Genomic DNA, 22190 nt, shown 5'->3' with positions numbered 1-22190 from the left:
TTCTATTTTCATGCTGCATCGCCCAGAAGCTGTAGTACAGGGCTGTTGGTCGTGCACCAGATGCCAGGAAAGTTTGAGGCCGAAATTTCTGTGTGTGGGACCGTCCTGAGTCGTGGATCCCTTCCTGTGGAATGAATAATCTGTCTCAGCATGGGGAAACTTAAAAAAAAAAAAAAAAGCTACCCTGAAGTCAGAAACGTCATGAAGCTTTTTGGTAATAATCATGAAAAGGGGAACAGGAGCAAAGAACTACTAAACTGTATTTGTAAAACAGATGTTTCCATCTTAAATTCATGCTGAGCTAGTTTAGATTAATTGTTTTTGGAAGACTTTGGCCAGCAATTGTTCAGAAAGTGAAAAAACAGGACCGGCTTCCTGCGGGACTTCTCAATTACGTTCACATTAGAAGCTCATTTTCCTCTTTGCTCAGTCCCTCTGCACCGTTCATCTTCCAGAGTGCAGGCTAATGCAAACCCCTGGCAACCCTTCAAAGTGTGCCGGGTGTCCGGCCCACTTCCTGCGCCGCTCCGCTTCCCTGTGTCCCAAACCGGAATACAAGGAGGTGGACGAGGGGACACATTTGCCTCTAACCCAGATCACACGGCGAGAGGAAAGTCAAACAAATTTTTTTGTGGGGTTTGGCTTCACTTTTAAGAAACAAACGAAACAGTTATAACAGTATTGTGAACTTAATACTAAAATCTAAGTTCCCCATGATGCCATTAAGAGACAAAGCAGTAGATGGATAGATGATCTGAGTTACCTTGTACAACATACAACAAAATACAAAGGTTGTGGTAAATATGCAATTAAATACTAAATGCTAACACAATGATAATATAAGGTTTTTTATTTCAATTAAGAAATTGACAAGCACTCATCAATCAACATATTAAAATATTTTTGCCATCTGTGCACACTCACATGACACCTAAAATAAATACTTTGACGTGATAACACAGAGTATGTGAGGCTCAAAACACAAGTACAAATTATCCAAACGTCCAAGAGATGAAAATTCCGAAAGTCAACCCCGACTCTCCAACAAAAGTGTTTGTATAAAACAGCTAAGCATTTTTAAAAATACAGAATCTTACAAAAAAGTTGTTTTTTTTTGTTTTTTAAATCTCGTTTCTTTGAATCACTGTAAAATATCAGCTGGTATCGTGACGGGAAATCATATACGTTTCCGTGGATGATAAGAAAGAGACAGAATGTGCTTCTGCATTTGTACATTTGTATTCACAAACATCGGAATCGTAGACGCCCTCTGACGCGATGCCTCCAAAAGCCCGGCAATCGCCACAATGTTTGACGCTGGTGTAGTGCATCAACGATCTCCATTTCCAACAATAAAGGGTCCACGGTGTTAAAAACAACGTACTTCACAGCCAAGTCTTTATTGTCCTCCAACAGCCTTCACATTTTCCATATATAAAAACAGTCCTAAAAAAAACAAAAAAAGTCTCTTTCTGAAAATTCTTCTAATATAAATGGTCCTTAAAAGAGACGAAGTAGCCACCAAGGGGAGAGGGTTTCAAGAATGCAGGTTACAGTACCAGAATGTGGTCCGGGTGGATGCACGTGAAGCATGCATGTGTTGGAGTAGTCCTGTTCCTCCCCAAAAACCTCATGCGAAGACGTACTTTATAAAAAGGCCACATTGCTTTTTCCTTCACCGACAGTTTCCTCTCGCACTCAGACCTCTTTGCTCACGCTGCTCATGTGAAGACTGACAAAAGGTGCTTTTTTCCTCCATCACAGGGCTCTCAGCAACTCGCACGCCGACCTGCGTAGTCGTCAGACAGACTGCTTCGGTCACACGGCGGGTTCGAACGACTGACAGCATTTCACATCCGTAGCTTCACTGTTGTTGTTTTTACACAAGCCAAGATGATGAAGATGAGAATCTAATTTTCAGCTTTGACTTTGTTGAATATGGACCTACAGCTAGCCGCTAGTTTGCTAACCCGCCCATACTGGAAATCATACAAATACTTATTTGACAACGTCAAATGGGGGGGAAAAAAAATCTGATTTCCTAGCAGGTGGGGGGTTGTGTTATAGTCATTATGGCGGCTCCTTGGAGGATGTTCCTCTTAAATTAACGCATTCCTGGGCGCTCTGCGTAGCTCCAAACTGAATATACAGACTCCTTTAAATGCAACGGATATTCCCTTGAACACATGAACAATTCAGAGGTTGATGCTGCATGTCTTACACCTACGAACACAATGTTTGACGTTTATGCGTGGTGACACTTACAAACAGTCCGAGGGGCTCGCGGGATCTACAGGAGTAAGTTATATGAGCATGTAAACAAAAGGCTTGAGTCTGCTGAGCCCCTTCCATCTTAAACGGGATGTTCCTGGACAGCTCTTCTCTAACCCTGGAGGCTTAGTCCAGCTCTTCGTCCCCGCCCCGACGTTACAGCGTATCCGTAGTTTTATACATTTACGCCGCAGAAACAACCAAAACATAACTTAAGATAAACTCTAGGCACTGTTTGATTTCCAAGGCTTTTGTTGCAGAATGTGTTAAATGGTCAAAAAACCCAACAAAAATCTAGTAGAAAATCCAAAACAAGAAACAGAGAGTGATGGTTCTGCAGACCCAACACTGTCTCCTCTGTGAAACATCTACTGCAGGTCCTCCGAGGCTCAGGCAGCCAAACAGACTTCAAGCTACTTGGTGGAGAGGCTGTCGGGGTAGAAAAGTATCTAAAGGGTAAGTGTGTAGCAGTTTTAAAAGTCAAGAGCCACGTCCTTCTCCTCGTCGAACGTCTTAAGCCATTATTTTCTGGGGGATCTCTATAGATGCCTTTATGAAGATGCAGTTGTCTCGTACGTAGTTCCTCTTCTTGATCTCCTCGTGCGAGATGAACTTGGGGTAGCCGAAGCCCAGGGTGCTCTCGTCCAGCGAGTTCCTGGTGCTGCTGGGTTTCTGGAAGTTCTTCCAGTTGGGATCTGGGTTGAACGTTTCAGTGATGTGCTGGGGTTTGGAGAGCGAGGGGTCGCTCTGGTCCAGGAGGGAGAAAGTCACCTTATAGGAGAAAGGCCACTCCAGCAGGTTGTCGTACTCTCCGGGCAACACGCGGATGTAGACGGAGAGGTGGGAGCCTTCACCGCTGCCATTGCCATTGAGGAAGGCCGACACTTGGAGCTTGTAGCCATAGCGGTGAGTGTAGAACGGGGGGCTGAAGAACTCGTGATTACTTCGGATTTTGGCCTCCTGAAGTTTGCGGGAATAGTCATTGAGCTTCCAGATGAGGATGCCGTCATGGCCGACGGACAACTCCTCCATCTCCCTCCGCAGCTCCAGGATCTCCTGGCGTTGACGCCCCACTAGGTTGCACATCATGGTCAGGTGAGACTTAGTGGTGTCTTCCAGGTGACGACCGATAGCCAGTTTAGGGCACTGCGGAAGAGACGAGAAAGCGATTAAAGCACAAGCTGATGACGAGCGGATTTAACCCATGACCACCCGCTGTGTACAAGTTGATGTAAACATCTGTTCATTACACAAAATCTGACACATCTTGAGGCTACAGAAGACGTAATTTCCATCGTACAGTGTGTCTTACTCTGTGTTTGCAGCCTGCATCTTTGAAGGGGCAGAGGACGAGAGCACTGCCGCAGTTGTCCTTCACATGGTTAGCAAGGTCCTCGCGGGCGATGTTGGGTGTCCCACACTGGTTCGGACACTGGACGGGAAACCGAGGGCAGTGGTACTGGTGGTTCTGCAGGAGAAAGAGCGTGGTAAGAGCGGTAAGACTGGACGACAGCAGGAGGAATTGGACGTTCTCTACACATGTCCTCATTTGAACTGTTTGAGTGGACGATGGACTGACCTGGATGGTATCAAAGACAAACTCCTTGCCGCAGTACTTGCACGGCTGCGTGCGCTTGGGACACTCCGCCATGCCGTGCTGGGACAGTAGCCGACGCATCATCCTCGCCCCGCACTTATTCTCACAGTAAACGCTCTCTTGAGGACACACACCCTGGTGATTCTGGTGAAAAAATATCCACAATTTTAAAGCACATTCAAGGAATCAAACAATCTCCGTCTGCTGCGTAATAAATGGGACACCAGCCTGTCTGTTATACTCCAGTTTCAGCGATCAGGAGTTTTGAAAATTCTTGAATTATGCACAGCTATTAACACATAGTGTAATTCCAATGTGAAAGCCAAAAACTTGGGTTATAATGCCCCCGTAAGTGTTGCCGGGGCAGAAAATGTGGGCCAGAGTCAACAGAGGTGGGAGAACGATGATGGAGGTGCAATTCTGAGCTCCCATTCTGGGCATGAAAGAGGCAGTCAAGGCTTGATTTCTTCCACGAGCACACGTGCTATTTCAAAAGAGGGCGGAGGGAGCTCCTGCTGCTTTTATTACAAAGATTTCTTTCATATGGGAATGGGAATTACGTGGCACATGTTGGGTTGTTTATGGCAGAATCCTGCTGTGTTGCAGAAAAGCGGGATGAAAACACAGAGACACACAAGAGGTTTGAAGCTTACCTCGTAGGCTTCGCCGGTGAACTCGCTGCCACAGAACTCGCACTTGACCTTGCGCTTGGGGCAGTCGTGCTGCAGGTGGTCGGGCAAGTCGCGGCGCGTCAGCTTGACGGAGCAGCGATTGGGGCAAGGGATTACGTTGAAGGCGCAGGTGGAGAAGTGGCCCTAAAGTGGATATAATAATAGAGACGCCATTAGACTCAAATCCACCTACGTATTTCCAGAAAGGGGGTGGCGGGAGGAGGAGGGCGGCAACAGGAGCTGTAAGCTTTGATGAGCAAAGAAAGGATGTTGAAGCTCTTCACCTGCAGCTGCTTCATCTGGCCCGTCCAACGGCAGCCTTCCTCGCTGTGGATGCAGCGGATGGCCAGCGCTAGGATCTGCTGCTCCAGCTCCGGATCCGGGTAGATCTGAGGAAGCAAGACAGGAGCAACTCTTAAAAATATATTTTAAAAAATGGTGGTAATAGAATAGTTACTAATTGGATAATAATGCTCACAGTCCTCAACAGTGAAATACAAAATACTGCTGATGCGACCTGCACGAAGCATTGGAAATCACAGATCCACTAGTTCTCATTTTTACAGTTAAGGTAACATAATTTATCAACACAGAATCGGGTTTTTATAGTCTCTTGCTCACTAAGCGATGAAGATGTGTCACGCTTCTGCCCAAATGGCACAAATCCTCCTCTACACTGCCGAGGATTTGCAGCTCTTCATCTCCATCCCCCCATGCAGTCACATGAGCACTGGACAAACAAGAAAAGCCACTTCCTCAAAATGTCACAAAGGCCCTCTAAACAAATAACAGCTCGCCGACAGCCCCTCTGCACACACGTGCCCCTGCGCAGAATCACGGCAGTCTTTTAGGAAATCATCCATGATAAAACACTTCCTTCTCTCTCTTTATCATAATGTAGATGCACGCTTGACTTGCTGCTCTCCACTTAAAGGCTGAAATTCGCTCACTTTTGCTGCCCTAATCACATTCTTTCAGGAGAAACAAAAGAGGGAAAAATCCTCTAAAGCAAACTGAATCCCTCTCTCATTGTTCCAGTCTCGGAATGTGCAGGGAAATGGCAATAATGACCTCTTAATAACTTAGTCTGAGGCAGCTCAGGGGGTTAAGCACTGAGGGAGCTCCAACCTGGGGCTTTACTCTGTCTGCTTCAGTCATTGTTGGGTTCAGACTTCAGCAGCACAATCCCATAATGACTGGGATGCTGTTCTGTTGGAGCCAGCTTGTGTTTCTGCACCTTTCTGTAGGGAGCGTTGCGATAGGAGAGGACCACCAGAGGACCACCAGGATGGAGGTGATTCACAGGCGGCTGCGAGCCGGTTAAATCCCAATCCCTGACGTGTGTCATGCGCACATCCTCCGTGAGTCCCTGCTATCGCAGGAGCCGCATGCACGGGGAGCTGCACTGAGCCTCGCTGCAGTTTTGGGTCAACCGCTCGATGGCTAATTCAGGCTAAGAATGTCTGGGTCCGTGGATGCATTGTCAAAAGCTGCCTAGAAACGGGGACAGTAATTTACTGTTCCGCTCATGACATCGTTTCACATTGAAAGAGAGAGAGAGAGAGGAGAGAGAGAGAGAGAGAGGAGAGAGAGAGAGAGAGAGATGAGAGAGAGAGAGAGAGAGAGAGAGAGAGAGGAGAGAGAGAGAGAGAGAGAGAGGAGAGAGAGAGAGAGAGAGAGAGAGAGAGAGAGAGAGATCCTCTTACTCTGAAAGCAGACCCTATCTTGTCCCCCAGCACACAATCTGATTAACTGCCTTTAAAAAGAGCTCAGCTGAATTGTAGATACAGTTCTCTATTTTACAGAGATGGATTTATTTTAGGAGGGGGAAAAAAATGCTGTCGCTCTACTTTCCCACTGAAATTAAAGTGATTCTCTGGCTCTGGGTTTAAGGATTACCGCTTACACATCATCAAATATAAAAAAAAAAAATCCTGCAGCCTCTCGTGATGTATGGACACGATTATGAATATTAAAAGAGACAGTCAGTCAGACTCAGGGTGTGTTTACAGATGTAGTGGACAAAAATCCTGATTTAGCCTCTTTGTCGCTGTTAGCATAGTCAGAGGAATTGTACCTTGGCGTAGTCCAACGGCAGCTGGTCCTCTGGACACTTGAAGACGCCCTCGCTGCAAAAAACACAGCAAAAAGGTTTTGTCAGTATCGTAATAAGTCTCAAAAACACACATAAAAATCACGACCAAAGAAAAATACCTTAACAGCCAACCACAGACGCTTCTAAAACCACATACAGTCATAAAACCCTACTAAGAATAGCAAGAAAGGGACTCCTCTGACAGTCTCCCAGCTCAATGTTTCACATTCTTACTTTTATTCTGCCTCTTCAAACAGCCTTAATGACAGAAAACTCATCTCACACGCTCACAGCCGTCAGATCATGGAGAGACGGGCTATGCTGACTGGCTCTTTAATCTTTTTTTACCCGCAGATGATTCATCTGCACTGGATTTTACTCCTACGAGGGAGCCAAAGTTACAAGTTTCAATCCGGCTGGATGTGTGAGGAGATAACTGGTGATCCTCTTCCCAGCTGCTTTCGCAGTTGCTCACGCCGCTCAGACAATGGCTCATTTTAGCCCCTCATCTTCTGCAGTTTAAATGAAGATACGCCACTTTCAAAGGGCCTCTGTTCCCTGACAATGAGGCAGTGTAGAACCCCTCTTCCTGCTCCGGGGTGCTCCTCAGGAGTAACACATTTCTGCTCTGTGAGAGTAAGTTTTTCTTCCCTCTAGCCGTTAAACACAAAACAAAACCCCTTTTTTTCCCCTCGCAGACTCCATGCAAAGGAGTCCGCTCACATCTGTCTCAGGGCCAGATGAGCGTGGCACGCTCATAACATCTAACAACACTGATGTCATCATTAAATATTCACACTTTTAAATAATACAGAAGCTGCAATGAGCTGCTACGGAGCCCGAAACCGACAGTAGTGATGCATACAAACGGCACCAGTCGCTGCAGGTCCGGAATCTGGTTTCACATCTGGTTAGTTGTTTCATCTTTCGGTCGCACCCAAACCCCAAAAACCAAAATGATTCACATTACATCCCCAACATTTTTGCGTTGAGAGGACGGATGCAGAAGAAAATGAAAATATTATCTTTATGTGTTCTTATTATGGATTAAATGTCTCATTGGGTGGTTTCATTTTCCATGACGTGCACATTTACTGCTAGATCACACATAAAAACGGGAACATACCATAAATAATCTGTAACAACATCCCGTCCATTGTTCATTTTTACTGGAGATTTAGGTCTGAAACTGCACACCAGTAGAGATGAACAAAGACAGCTCGGATGGAACGCGCCCTGAGGCTGGATCTGACATCGTGGCCTCAATAGTGCTAAAATTGTATTTAAAACAATTAAAGGATGACCATGTGAAAGCAGCATCTGTTTTTATTTAATCGGGCTGCCACGTCATATGACCGTCACATGCTCTCGGAGTCCAGGGAACATGTCAGAGGACGAGGGACCGTGTGTGTTGTGCCGCCGTCCAGCCAGCAGCCAAAGAGCATGTGTCAAGCAGAGGGGGGGGCAAGTCTTGATGAAAGGAGGGGGGTGGTTAATGCATGACGAGACAGCAGTAATTCTCCTCCATTAGGGTCACTGTGTCAGCAGGGAGCTGAAGACCAATTAACAAGCCACAACGGGCTATAAAGAGGGTCAATCGATTAGAGGACAGTCGGCCCAGTCAGCAGCTCGTGTGCAGCGCGGAGCCATTACTCATCGCTGCCGCCGCAGAGGGGTCCTCGCTCCGCGTGGAGGGCTAACCGCGCCGCGAGAAGAGATGGGAAGCGACGGGTCCCGAGCCGAGAGCGGGGGGGGGGGCACGGCCCGGGGCCTCCATCCTAGCCCAGGACCCGTGTCTGACGCACAAAGAGGCGGACAGGCGAAAAGAGCCTCGTCACAGACTGTCAGGACGATTCCTCCCTGTTTGCAGAGAAGTTCCCGCTTCAGAGAGCGCTGCTGGCTCCAAGCGCTCAGAAACTTGATGAGTTTCAGCCACAAAAGGCGGAGAAGGCTCCTCTTCTGTCCCCATCTAAAACTTTTCCTGAAGTACTGAAGTAAGTAGTATTGTTTTAGTTCTGATTCTAACATATTGCTTTAAAATGAGCCCTTTTTCACACAAATCACAGAATTCTACTACAGTGAACCCCCCCAACAATAAAGGTCATGGCAAGAGGGGTGGAGCTCCAGACAGCGCCACAAACAGCCCACCAACTCATTAAAGTTTCATTGCCTCCCTCCGTCTCCTCCGTGGACGTTCAGCAGCAGCTCAGCTTTCGACACATCGCCGTTTCAACCACCTCAAATTTCCAAACTTTCTACAAACTGCCCCCCTCTGGAGGGGAAATCTTCCCAGTAGTCCAAACCCGTCATCGCCGAGGACCTCGGCCGCCTCCCATTTCCCACTCTCTTTGTTCCAGAGGCCTTGAAATTGTCTTTTCAGCCAGAGATTAAGCCGCCATCCATTCACGCAGCTGCTACCATGAGGACAGCCGTCACAACATGCCTCGTCACTCCGAGCGCAGGCCATGACAGGCAGACGGTGAGACGTACACAAACCCCTCGGGCTTAATCTGGGAGGAGAGGAGTTTTTTCCAATGACAGTTATGCCCCTGAAGGCAGCGCGGAGGAGGTGTGTTTTGGCGACAGAGGCTGCAGAGTGACCTTGAAAGCTGCTCTGCGTTAACTAACAGGAAGGCCGCCATACAAACCTCCACGGTTTTAGCAGAAGGGGCACTTCAAGATCCACACTGAGCTAAAACGATTGGAAAGCTAAACCACTTTGGAGTGTTCGTGTCGGTGGCACGATCACATTTCAAGACGCGCTCGGTGGCATCGGCAACTGCTGTCTTTTCAGCGTCTCGCTTCTTTCACAACGACCAACAAACAAATGAAAAAGTCACAACCATTTCTTCACATTTACAGGCTATTTCCATTCCAGGATGATAGTGTTGGAAGGCTGATTGTTACAGTACAAACTCTACTGCATTTGCCTCTAATTAGCCGGATTGATTATCTGGACTGTGAACATTTGCATCCGATCATCGTGTGTCATCAAGAGCAGAGGAAATGATGATGACGACGAAGAAGAATCTGACTCTGATGATATTCCACACATTTCTATTCTTTCCCCTATTTATTAGAAAAAACTTATACCAGTTTTCCTCTGACTAAACTAGCAGCTTCGGAAATTTAATTACTCCACAGAGACAAAGCAAAACGCCTTTTCCAAAGATTTAATAGTCTATTTTGATGTATTCCCAGCGGTCCCTGGTGCCGTCTCCCCGCAGCCCACAGTTTGTTTTCACTTCTACCAAATGAAAATGGAGGACATGCCTGCAGCTTTTCTGTAGCCTCAACAATGTATATTCACTGCAGGATAAAAGCAGTGTTATCATATTGCAACTCTAAATTCAAGTATGGAATTGGGACACAGCCCGAAGTCTCTGACTACTCTTACTTTAATGCTGCAGAGCCAGTTTGCCTTCTTCCTCCTGATAACCCAGATTAGTGCGTTTAAACCGCCTATCAGGCGACAGAATGAAACTGGAGGTGGCGTCTCGGTCTGTGGAACCCGATACACCTCGTCTGGCTTTGCGCCGAGCTGCAAGCAGCCCTTTTGTTTGTGTGACGGGAGGGACGGCTTCAACTTTCACAGGAGTGTGATGACACATCAGCCCACAGGTGGACGGACGGCTCACACCAGGCATCCTGCGTGGGACGCTTTGTCACCGCAGCTTGTGCGGTATGTCATACCGACAAAGTAAACGCTGCATAGCTGCATCGCACGGCATTCTTTTGAGAATAAGCACCTTTTGTATTTGCGTAAACGATGACGTTCTCTTCAACCGCTGAAAGGAAGGTGATGATCTTGTTCAGCAAATCAGTTTCACAATCAGCCGCTAATGTAAAATAATCACTATAATTATCTTCTTTTAACAGGTTTACATTTAAAATGAGCATAAACAAGCATGGGCTCTGTCACAAGCGAATGCTATCTTGCAAAATAGCATGAGTACTACTACTACTACGACTACTACTACTACTACTAATAATAATAATAGCATTCTCTCAACCATGCTAAGAGCTAATGATAGCATGATGACAGTAAAATGAGGACAGAAAGGGAACTTAAATAACTTAAATAACACATCAGTGAGCAAGCCTAAGCAGGTTAGCATTATGTTTGTTTAGTCGTTTTATGTTTTAGGTTGAAATAATTCCCCCGTTTGGGGGGAGCTTGAGCTGCTTTTCTAATAAAAACTCCTACATTATCTGAGGTCATCAACCCAGTCCTACAAAACACATAATCCAGCCAGGTTTTCTGACCCACCAGGTAGGTCACTGCTCTTACAAAGACAACTGGGATTCCAGGGAAAAGCGACTGGAGTTCGGGGGCTCATAATATACAGCTGTATATTATAAATAAAAGAAATAAGTAATCAATGAATAATGACAATAAGCCTGCACGTGTTACTCAAATGCATGATTTGAGTTTGGAAGCTTGTGACACCTGTAATATCCAGCCAGACCTCCTCTGCTTGTCACTACCGGCCCCTGGCAGCTGCTTCATGTGACGTAACAATGGCTGACAGTCTGCAGGTCATGGCCATCAACAAGACGGAAATAAATTACATGTGATTTGGTGTCAGACAACCAGAACAAAACAAAAAAAAAGGCGGGCGGAAAAATGAAACAGCCTCCTGCTGCGATGAAGCACAATCGAACAACCCAGGACGAGCTGCACACTTTAAGTGTAGTTTTAAGGGTTTTTCTTATCCTCACAAATAGTCTGTTGCTCTGCCAAACCAGGGAAAATGATGCAAGGCGAGGAAAGGCACTACTACTGTTTGTGTGGGATGATGTCTGGCCTCTTTCCCTGGCTACATCTTCAGCACCCCACATTAAACACCCACTGGGACCAAATGTGGACAAAGATAGAAAAACCACTACTGTGAGGCCAAATGTGAAGCCATGAAGGCTACTACTGGGACGCTTCTGTTCTATGTTTTTTCAAATATTTCTACAATCACGCAAGTAAAACGATAAATCCTCACAGTCAGGACACCTGAGGCCAGCCTCGCTCGCCGCTTATGTAATGATATTCATTTCGCCCTGCAGTTTGGTCCGATGTGCACGAGTCCTCTAACAAAGTCTCTGTGTGTATTTCTTTAATATCAGTTTTGCAGCAGCAAATAAAGAGCCGCATCACTGTGTAGCGTAGTGCATCTCTGATTACGCTTCCTAACTCGCTGGCAACGCAAATAAGAGGCGAGGAGGAAAAGGTAAGGCCAGGGCGGAAAACAGCAGCTATCTGCGGGCTGATCATGAGAGATTCCATAATCCATCCTCAAGCGCACGAGCGGGGCAGACCACACTTGCAAGTATTTATAATCCCCTCGCACTGTCCTCCACCATCGGTGTGACTGGGCTCCGGCGCAGACTCTTAGAACCGATGGTGGGGTTAGATAAGGTAAGATAACATGCTAATCCGGTTAGTTTCAGCTCTTTTCACAGCCCTCGTGAATTCAATACATATTTAAAATGTTTAGAAATTCCTGACACACTTTTTGGGGGGCGATAACGCACAAATATCTATGTTTATCGCCCCGAGCCCTACTGCAAATCATTTAGCTAAGCTTACCTCCTGCTGGGGGATTTGGTGGATTCTGATCCTGTTAGAAATGGAGGGAGATAACAAATTTAATGCGATCTATGCACAAATTTGCACCTACAGCCGACACGTTGTTTTAAACATGCTTGGCTGGGGATGAAAATACACAAAACAATGGCCAAGAAAGCAGTTGGCACTTTTGTTTCCCCCGATTATACACTGCAGGAGGCAGAGGAAAATCAATCCACTTTAATTAAGCGCTGCAGGGGTGGGGGAGTTTGAGTGAGAGTAGTTTACCCCATCAGTCATACCAGGGCCCGAGCTCATGTATGCATGAGTGCAGTCCCCCCTCACCCACACACCATGCAGGAAAGAAAACACCACTCAGAGGTGTCCGCAGACACAGCCACATTAAAGAGAAAAGGGGCGCTTCAAAAGAGGTGCCTCACATTTGATGTGACTGAAGGGCAGTTTGTGGAGGCCCAGAGATCAATGAGAGTCCCGAGCTTTAACACACTGCACATGTGAAAAGGACCTGCTGCTCAGAGAAAAGGTGCTAAAAAGTGCCCTGAAAGTCTGCAGCAGGTGTGAAATGCCCCACTCTCTGTTTTACTGGCCGCTGTTACGCACATGTGAAAATCCAAATGATTCAAAACACGAGACCGGGATTCGTTGGCCAAACGGAGGCAGCCGCACGCTTGGAAATCCGTCAGACGCGCAAATTCTCACCCTTTAATCGGCCGGGCTAATTTTAGCTCCATCTCACAGGGCAGATTTCTGCTTAAAAAAAGGGGTGAGCTTCAGTGACGGCAGGCTGCCTTCGAGGAGCTGCGGTGCTGCCACTAATCCCGCGGAACGCCTTTACAGGATGGAGGGGCTCCGAGGCTGCCAAAGCTCTGCCTGGCCTATTAGAGAACAGCTGAGTGCCAACTGTACGCATACGGCTGGGGCAGGCTGTAGCAGGCACAGCCGCCCGATGAATCAGCTGTAGGAGACACAGTGATTAAAGCTGCAATGCTAACAAGTGGAGCAATGTGCTACAGGCTAACGCACAAGCTGTAAAATTAGCAGAGAATGCGCATTTTCAAGGATTTTTGCAAACACACTTGCTCATTTCTTTGAAATTGCCCAGAATCTTGAGCACCAGTTTTCATATTTGGGCTCCACATGCGTTTAAAATCTTGCTTGATGACAGTAAATCCCACCTCCTGCAGTAAGAGCCTGCACCGCCTAATTAGCTTAACTTAGAGACCAGGAAAAGTGGCGCGGCGCTTACCTGGCTCTGCTCGGCCAGCATTTCAAAGGTCACTCACTCACACATTTCATCTCCTTTTAATCTCCATAAAAAAAATCTGGATCCAACTGCTTGCTAAAAGTCCATCTTTCAGTTTTCCAGCACTTTTTGTTCTTTATTATGCTTCAAGTTATTCTGCCAGATGGCTGATAAGGAGGTCAAGAGGTTAATTCCCTGCAAATCCAGGGAAGTACGCACAGTACTGCATACAGTTTCATTTTTGTCACACAGCAATGCCAAAATACCACATTCACGTGGCCAATTATGGTCAATTATGGTTGTGTCACAATATTGGCAGTCTTGTGGCAAAAGCAGGAGCAATGTCCTGCTGGCATGTTCATGGAATGTTGTTTTATGACTGCCATGACCTCTCAGATCTGTTTCACCCACCCCAGAAGCCAGAGGTGACATATCGCCTCTAATGAGAGTTTACGCCGCCTTTGGCAAAGCATCAATCAGAGGTGCTTGAAGATAAAAGTTTGGGGATTTTTCAAGCACCTTGAGCCACACCAGCACGTTCCACCGAAGGAGACGAGGTGGAAAAACGATCTCTGAACGAGCCGACAAGGGGAAAAAAAGCTGATCACAGCACATTCTTCCATCAGAGCCGGGGGGCACTGGACAGACCAGTGAGCAGATTATCTCGCCTCATTTCTGCATCACATCCACTGCAACCAGGAGTAGCAGGTGGGCTGTGCAGATAATCCGCCCCCCCCCACCACTGCTGACCACTAACTTATGGAAGCAGATCTTGTAATGAAGCTGCACCTGTTCACCCAGTAGATCTGGACCACGTCAACCCTCCCAATGTTCTGCCACTGTGGATAGAGACACATCTGGCAGAGCCGATGCTGGATGGTTCTTCTGTACACACACACACACACACACATACACACACACCTCGCTGACCTACTATGTGTGCAGGAGATAATAGGTGTGGGCAAACCATTATCAGGGAGTTATTTTAGTCAGTCTCACAAAAACACTCCTGGGAAAAATGAACTCTGTCTTCTGTCACACCTGCAATTAGCTGGAGGAAGTTCAACGCTCCGTCATTAAAACGGAAGAGAAGCATGTGGGTGCATCACCGCCACACCTCCACCATATGGATGCTGGCACTGATGTCTGATAACAATTTGGATCCTCCCCCGTCAAAGGTTGCGACCTGCCCCGGCGTGATTCACCGTCATGGCGGCGAGTCTGACGTGTCATGACTCATTGCCTGGTTTTTTCCCTCCCAGACGAACCACCGCGTTACATAACGCCGACTTCCACATCACCAAGCCGCCGGCGATAAAGCTCCTTTTCCCGATCCGTCAGCGTGCGAGGCGTGCACAACACCGGCGGCGACAATTTTAGGCTGGCCGCTTCTGTGTCCATGGTAACGTGGAAGATAAAGCGGGCGCTGTTCAGGTGTGTCCTGAGCGAATAGTTGGCAGACAGCGAGCGCAGGCAGACACATGCAGCAGTAAACATTTGCAGCTGTAATCACATCTGCGTCTCCTGTTATCAGTCCGAATCTGTGAGCGTGTCCATCGAGGTCCGAAACAATGCAACAACACCCACCCACAGCCTGTTGGGGCCCTTCGCCGCCCGCCTGTGAGTCAGCTCGGAGCTACGCCTCCTGCAGTTGTCCACTCCTCAGCTGTGTGGATGCGCCTTCTTTGTTCAGCCCGGCGAGGGGCTGACGTCAAAAATTGGCTCCTTTGTCTTAGAAGGCTGCATTGTTCTTCTACGGCACAAATTCTCCAACCTTCTTCTGTTGCTGGTGGCAACGCTTGAACCAAGTGTACGCTTTGGATATTATGTATATAATAAATGCATGTTGTTAGCACAGCAGTGTCATCAGCAGAGGCATAAAAGAAGTGGATTTATGTTTTATTTTTAGTATCATTTCTTGCGATGTGATCTCTTATAATGCTGAATAATTGCTTTTAAAACTAGTTTAGGCTATTTTCTTTCCAAATTTCTGCAGTTTGAGAGCAGAGAAAGTAGTAGGAAACAACAGCTCCCTCATCTTGAGCCAGCTGAACGATCCCACCGAACGAGCACCTGACAGAGGACTTCCTGCGAGTCCGGCCTTGGTGGGATCAATAGTGGGCTTGTGCAGGAGGGAAGAAGGCAACACTTGAGAGCATTAATGTGTTGACATATCCCAGAATGAGCTACGGGTGAGAGCGCGGGGACACAAGAGAGTCAGTGTGTTTGACCGAGCCATTGAGCTGTTTGGTTAAAGGACCGCCGCGGCAAACAGGCCAGCTGATGACAGGAAGACGGAAGAGCGCTGGCACGGAAGGGAGCTCTCAACACCGGTGGGAAAGAAAAAGGGCGGAAAGCATGAGCAAAGGGGGCAATGACCTTAATACTCATGTGCCCCTGCAGATATGGATATAATTCAGAGTGTGTTCACTTGAAGTGAGGGGCTTAACTGCTCTGCAGACACCTGTTTGGCTCTACAGAGGAGCCTTTCACTGAGGACAGGTGTCCCGGCTCGCTTCACCCGCGCTCTCCTCTCCGCAGCTGCTCCCCCCATTCAGGCCTCGGACACAGATTCCACACATGCCGGGCTGTCGGCTCGGCGACCGGTCGCAATGAAGATGCCTCCACTGCAGAGGCGCAACACAACACTCCAGAAAGATGAACACTGGGCTTCCAGAAGAAATACACCCAAATATGACCTCACCTCTCATGTTTTCTTCATATTTCTGGGTTCACACCTCAAATAATCAAATTCGCTCACAGATGATGGATTTGAGGGGTGCAATTACCAGACTGTCCACCTGGAATCATTTCCATGAACACGTGTGTATGTGTATGCAAGTGCGCAGCGAGACGGTTCAGTGGCCTGTGCGCAGGACAAGCAGACTGCAAACGTGCGCAGATGCAGCTGGGAGGAGTCGTGTTTTTAAACTGAAAATGTTTAAATAGCTGCTTCCAAACATGCCAGCTGCACACCTCTGGAGGTGCTGCGCAGTAGGGCGGTGGGCTGAGGCGCCGGGACTGGCATATGTTATGATAAAAACCCCTCTGAGCTGTTTTCACATAGCACACATAACTGCGCACGTGCAGTAGCCGTGCAGATCAGATCTGGGCCAACTGGCCGCTGACTCGCAGCAGAAGGGCCGGGTCTCATGGTCTGGTCCCAGCATGCTGGCTACACGAGGGGCTCCATGCTTCACCGCATAGCTAGAATGCTTGCCGTCTTTGTTGGGCCCAAAAGGCTGGGAGATTCATGCTGAAGGAGGGGCGAGTTGAGGCATGTCCTTACTGTATGAGTCAGGGCTGCTCTGCACACTTCTGCTCACTGTCAGTATATTGATTTAGAGCATTCAAATAAATCACTTTTGTTACCTGCGGGATAGAAAAAGGGCCAAACGTGCAGATAACGGTAGGACAAATGTGACCGGTGGACATGTTAATGTCAAAGGTCACGCCCAGATTAAACTTTGCGATGCACACAGCAAAGAAAGCCGACATTAAACAGTGAATATAGATGTTGTTGCATCCACGGCCTGGCCTTTAAGCCCTGTTAGCGTTTGCATTAGCGTCCGCGTCGCTGCCGCTGCCACCCGGTTTTGTGGCTTAAATAAAAAAGGTTGGAGAGTCTTTCAGAAGTGCTGGATTGTCCTTGAACAGCTAAACTGCCTCTCAGCAGACAGATGATCTGACAGTGACACACAGAGTTGCTGTCAGGATGTGAGACTCTGAAATATCTCAGAGAGACTTTTCAATCGTTTTGTTTAAACGGCTCCTTTTTCTGCCTCTTTACATTCAAACACAGCTGTCAAAACACTTCTCTGCATTAGGGACCTCTGCAACTGCTTGAAATGAGGGCAGGGCACTGCTCTCACAGCGATTTGATCATCACAACAGCACCTTTCCGCTTCCCACCCGTAGATTAGCGGCGATCAACCCAACGTCTTAGTGTCTCTGGGCCTCGGAGGTCCGTCTAAAAGCGCAGAGAAGACAACAGCGAGGATGGTGGGCTTAGCTTGTTTCCTCTGCTGATTCATTTTGCTTTAAAATACTGTTTTCTTCGGCTGTTTACAGGTAAGCAGGATTAAAGAGTCACCCATCCTTTATTCTAGAGAGAAGTGTCGCATTCTGAGACTGTACTAATCCAGCCCCTTTTAGGTTCTAAGCAGGATTGTGGGTAGGAAATCTACCTTGACTTGACTTTTTAATGGCTGGCTATATTTAAATGTAGGTAATTCCTAACATTGAAATGTCAGCATCCAGTTCTACAAAAAATCCATTGAGCTGTTTGTTTGGTTTACAAACCGGCTTCGCATTTATCCTCAAACTTTCATTAGCAGCTTGATTGTGTCGGTTTAAATACTTATAATATACTGGTCAGTAGGGACTGTTAATTAAATGTGATTTTCTCTATGATTGTATTACATTGTTTCCACTTTATTTTCTGATGTATCTTCTATGAGTATCGAGAGGTGACACAGAGGACACGAAATAAAGGACTTTAAAAGTCCTGCAAACCACAAAAGTGCACACTTCGGTGAAACTAGCTAAATGAGGACGGTTCTTTGGGCAGACAATTGCTGTTCTGTTCTTTGCACAAATCTCTATTTCCAAAGTTGGCAGCTGCACTGCAATGATACGTTGCTGCACCTTTTCAGCTCTGTAAACATGAAGGTATCTGCCAACAGTGGCCTTGGTGCACATCTCACAGAGCCTGAAGGCTTTCGCTCAGCTCAACACAATGTCTCCCCAACTATACAGAAGAGCCCACAGAGCTCTCCGGATCTGGGCGAAAAAATGTCTTTGCTGTCTTTTAGGACACCTGCAGGAGACTGTGCATGTCCCTGTGATGGGACTTAAGGATGGCCGTGGCGACGGACACAGAGGCATTCATCAGCCATCCGTGGCGTGGCTCCCATTCAGACACAGACACCCACAGAGATACAAAGACCCAGCTGCTTTGAGCGGCAGACCTACACACAAGGCCGGACACCAACGCTCCATTTGGCCCTTGAAGAGAAAGGTGGTTCTGTTTACCTCCCTCTGCACGCCCAGTGGACACAAGTGGACTCAGTGTGTGTTTAAAAGAGAAAAAAGTGGCTGAGATTTCCACGCTGTTGTGTCAGCCTACGTTTTAATCATGTATCACTCCTTTCTTCTAAACACCAGATGCTGGTGAAGGGATTTTAGTGGTGAGCAAAGTGGCTGCTAGCTCTGAAGGTAAATGGCAACGTCCTTTTCACAGTACCCCTCCAAAGAAAAAAGTTATTATAGCTTAAGCAACAAGAATAACATAGCATTTTGTATAATGTCACCTGCTAAAAAGACACATTGTAGTTAAAATGTGCTGAGAATCAGATGCCGCAGGTCATACAGCCGTGGTTAGTTGCAGCTTTCTGAGAGGAAAGGGGACAAAAGGTGTCCTGGTCCTTAAAAATGTGCAAAAACTTTGGTTGCACTAGTGGAGTAATCACTCTACAAACCATAAATAGAGCAACGACATGAGGAAAAAGGAGGTTGCAAATGTAGTTTTGTCTTTACCTGCAAGAATGAGAGACAAAGGGGCGCAATTGCGTACACAGACAGAACTTAACACACTCCATTCTGCCTTCTTTGGAGTTCGTGGATATGAGAAAGTCTGAAGTTGCAAGTCGACGAAACACCCGTGGAGGCCGGAAGAAAGAGGCTCCCAGGCCAAACAAACAAGTTCCATCCATGTCAAAGCTCTGCATCAGCCCCCCAGAGACGCCACTGTCACATCGTATGGCATTCCTGCGGTTTGAGAGAGCGACCGGGCTCATGAGTCATGAGCCTTGGCACGTGCAGCACGGCCACAAGTCTCCAAGTATTAAACATCTGCTGTAGCAGCGGCCTGGCCGGTCAGTGCGTTACAGCAGCACGTGAAAGAAGCGCGGTTTAGCTTTCAGGGCTGGGCAGCATTTAGCCCGCAACTCTCCCTCCGACCCAGGGTTGCCTGCAGGACATTCCTCCCGGGGTGGAAACAAAGCCTTTAGCAATCACATGCTAACAGGAACGCTCCAGCCCATCAACACATTTAAGAAGGAACAATTTGTGCATTTCCTCAAGAGCCTCTGGGGGAAATTTTCACTTCATTCTGACAACTGCTGAGGTGCAATGGAAACATTAATCTATGTCACAGCAGCTCAGCATGACTGAGAAAAATCAGCATTTCAGAACATAAAGAACCAGCTAATGCAGGTGGATGATATGGGGATTGTTTGGTTTTAGTGAATCTGTTGTATCGGGACACTAAAGTTTGAGGTCAGAGAGTTCAACCTTCATTATCTAACCATGACTGTCGGCTTCAATAAAGCCAGACCCTCCTCACGGAGGACCAACTGGGGGAGTTGGAACCGGCCTCCAGCGGCACACTTTCTTAATTAAAGAGGTGAGCGCGCCTCCGCCCTCCTCAGCTCCGGCTTTGTTTGGAATCGGTGGTGAAAGGAAGAGCTGCTGAAAAACCACCTGCTGTTCACACAACTGTTCGTCTGAGCGGCCCCCTCAGATCTTTAACTTCTTTGTTAGGAACTCTCAGAACTGAAGGCTGATACGAAGTACAAGACGGTGAGGACTGGAATAGCTCATGCTGATTTCTATACATTATACTGGAGGAAAAGCTGCTTCATCTGTCTAAAGAGTCATAATACAGCGCTCTGGTCGGGCCCCTGTCAAAGATTAACTGAGTAAATGATCAACAGAGGTGATTTATTATCTGAAAATTAATAAATAAAGTACCGGTTTGCATAATAGAGTGGTGTTTCTGTATGTGCTGAGGTGGTGTTGCATCCTGAGGTGATTCAGCTCAGACAGGGAGGAGTCCTGATCATACATCCTGATTACACAGAAACAGTTATTCAGCAAGAACTCCCAAAGTTGGGAAACCTCTCATAAACATCTGCGGGAGTCATAAAAGAATGAAGGTGGAGGCGAGCGGGACGAGGCGGGCGACCGAGCCCGTTGACCAGAAGCGAGCGTCGAGCCTCCCTCGCTATCTTTGCTCATCAGGCCTCCTGCTTTTCAAACAAATGCAGCTCGCTGGCGGTCGGAACGCCGCAGGAGGTTTCCCGATGACTCAGACTGCGAACCAGGAACTCACAACTGAATGGTTAACGTATTCTGGGCATGACCTTGCTTCTCTGACTCTCAACTAACAGTTTTATTGACGCACGTGGGATGTGTAAAAAGAAAAAAAGAGTTGAAAAGAATGCATCAGACTTCCTACTCTGCTGATAATAACACGTTATTTCAATGAGCATCTTTCATTAATCATTTGCCTCTTTTATGCGTCCATATTGATCTTTCGGAGGAAGCAGAGACCATTTATTATTTTTAGGCTTTTAATTGATTATTAATTGGTGGAATAATAGTCAGAAACCTCTGTGGTAGACATGAACCTGCTTCTTTGTGTTGAAAAAAACCAAACAATGCGGGTCCCACTCGTGCACACATAGAAAAACAATCGATTTCCAATAGCGATCAATCAAATCTGTGTGTGAGGAGTGTGAAGACTCATCATGTGAGTTGGAGGACACAGTCTTCCTGCAGACAAAACAAAGACTTTCTTTCTGTGCTTCTTCACACAGACCTCAATGTCTCGCAGAGTAAGACCCCCCCCCCCCCCCCCCCCCACACACACACACACACACACACACCTTCTCCATCCCACAGACGCTTTTACCCCAGGGCAAAAAGACAGACAGGATGGGGAGACAGGGGCCCTCTGCAGGACACCAACACCACAACATGACAGATATTAACAGTAAATCCATTCATCCTGAATATTTAACGAGCTTTTAATAATGCACGAACGCAAACTAACGGCGCGGTTGGACATTAGCAGCATTTGCATCGTGGCAAGACCGCTTCCTCTGACCAGTGGATGATGCAGCCGTCACAGGGGAAAAAAACATGTTTTTCCTCTGCAGAACAATGACAAGCTCCTGATAGACGCCTCCGTGAGACGTCGGTGGTGTCTTTCATGACGTTTTTCCTAAATAAATGAAGGTGAAATAGCCCCTGCAGGCCGGTCACGTGTTGTCGGGGGTCATCACAACAATATTAATACACTAGGAGGCTGAGGAAAAGGTGAGGACACACCTACACATCCATTATTTACTGTCGCTCGACCGAAACTGGCTCCGGTATCGCCTGCCTCACGTGAGCACACAAACACACCGCGTACCTGAGGAATTCTTGCAGACAGGTGTCACAGAACCGATGTCCACAGGTAGACACTTGGACCGGCTCCCGCATCGCCTTGCTGCAGAGGGGACACTGGAAGCGCCTCTTCGGCTTCTCCAGGAACTTGTAATCAAACCCGGGCATGGCTGCACGGCGCGTCGGTATACGTCGGTCGGTTCTGCAGGTTAAAGGTAGCTGAACGTTCTCTGGGTCTCTCAGACAGCCCTCGGGAACCGGGGCTGTGTGGCTTCGCTGTTATTAAGCGGAGGAAGGCGTCATATCACGTCGTCTTCCGCAAAGCGACAGATCGGGAACGTGGAGGGGGCGCAGGTTTGTCCTTCCTGACAGCGGCAACGAACGGGGCTGCAGCGCCCGGGAGGGAAGCGATCTGAGGCGGGTTTAGTCCGCGGTGTGCAGGTTTGCAGCTCTGAGGGATTGTGGCCGTGTGTGGCCTGATCCTGGCTGTCTCCTCTGTGGATGAGGCGCTGACACACTGAGCACAATGCACAACCCCTCCGTCTGTTTAGGTGCAC

The 22190-nt window shown here is 47.5% G+C and overlaps 1 protein-coding gene across 1 annotated transcript; it reads right to left on the bottom strand.

Moving 5' to 3' along the window:
• Positions 1 to 832: 832 nt before the first annotated feature.
• Positions 833 to 22185, bottom strand: traf4a (tnf receptor-associated factor 4a). Its single transcript, XM_057049623.1, has 7 exons — positions 21659 to 22185; positions 6617 to 6668; positions 4824 to 4928; positions 4522 to 4683; positions 3851 to 4012; positions 3584 to 3739; positions 833 to 3417 (listed from the first exon to the last, which is right to left on the bottom strand). The coding sequence occupies exons 1-7, from the start codon at positions 21799 to 21801 to the stop codon at positions 2785 to 2787; spliced, it is 1413 nt and encodes a 470-aa protein (XP_056905603.1). The 5' UTR covers positions 21802 to 22185; the 3' UTR covers positions 833 to 2784.
• Positions 22186 to 22190: the final 5 nt, after the last annotated feature.

The sequence above is a fragment of the Takifugu flavidus genome, chromosome 12 (genome assembly GCF_003711565.1).
Source record: "Takifugu flavidus isolate HTHZ2018 chromosome 12, ASM371156v2, whole genome shotgun sequence".
NCBI lineage: Eukaryota > Metazoa > Chordata > Actinopteri > Tetraodontiformes > Tetraodontidae > Takifugu > Takifugu flavidus.
The sequence above is the reverse complement of the archived record's forward strand: the minus strand, read 5'-3'. Positions and strand labels throughout refer to the sequence as shown.

What these genes read in the sequence shown, in the direction of transcription:
- traf4a (XM_057049623.1), bottom strand. Translation starts at nt 21,801, where the DNA reads ATGCCCGGGTTTGATTACAAGTTCCTGGAGAAGCCGAAGAGGCGCTTC. An exon ending in TGTCTGCAAGAATTCCTCAG is followed by an intron (nt 6,669 to 21,658) that starts GTACGCGGTGTG and finishes TGTTTTTTGCAG; the next exon opens with CGAGGGCGTCTTCAAGTGTC. An exon ending in TCACCGGCGAAGCCTACGAG is followed by an intron (nt 4,013 to 4,521) that starts GTAAGCTTCAAA and finishes TTTTTTCACCAG; the next exon opens with AATCACCAGGGTGTGTGTCC.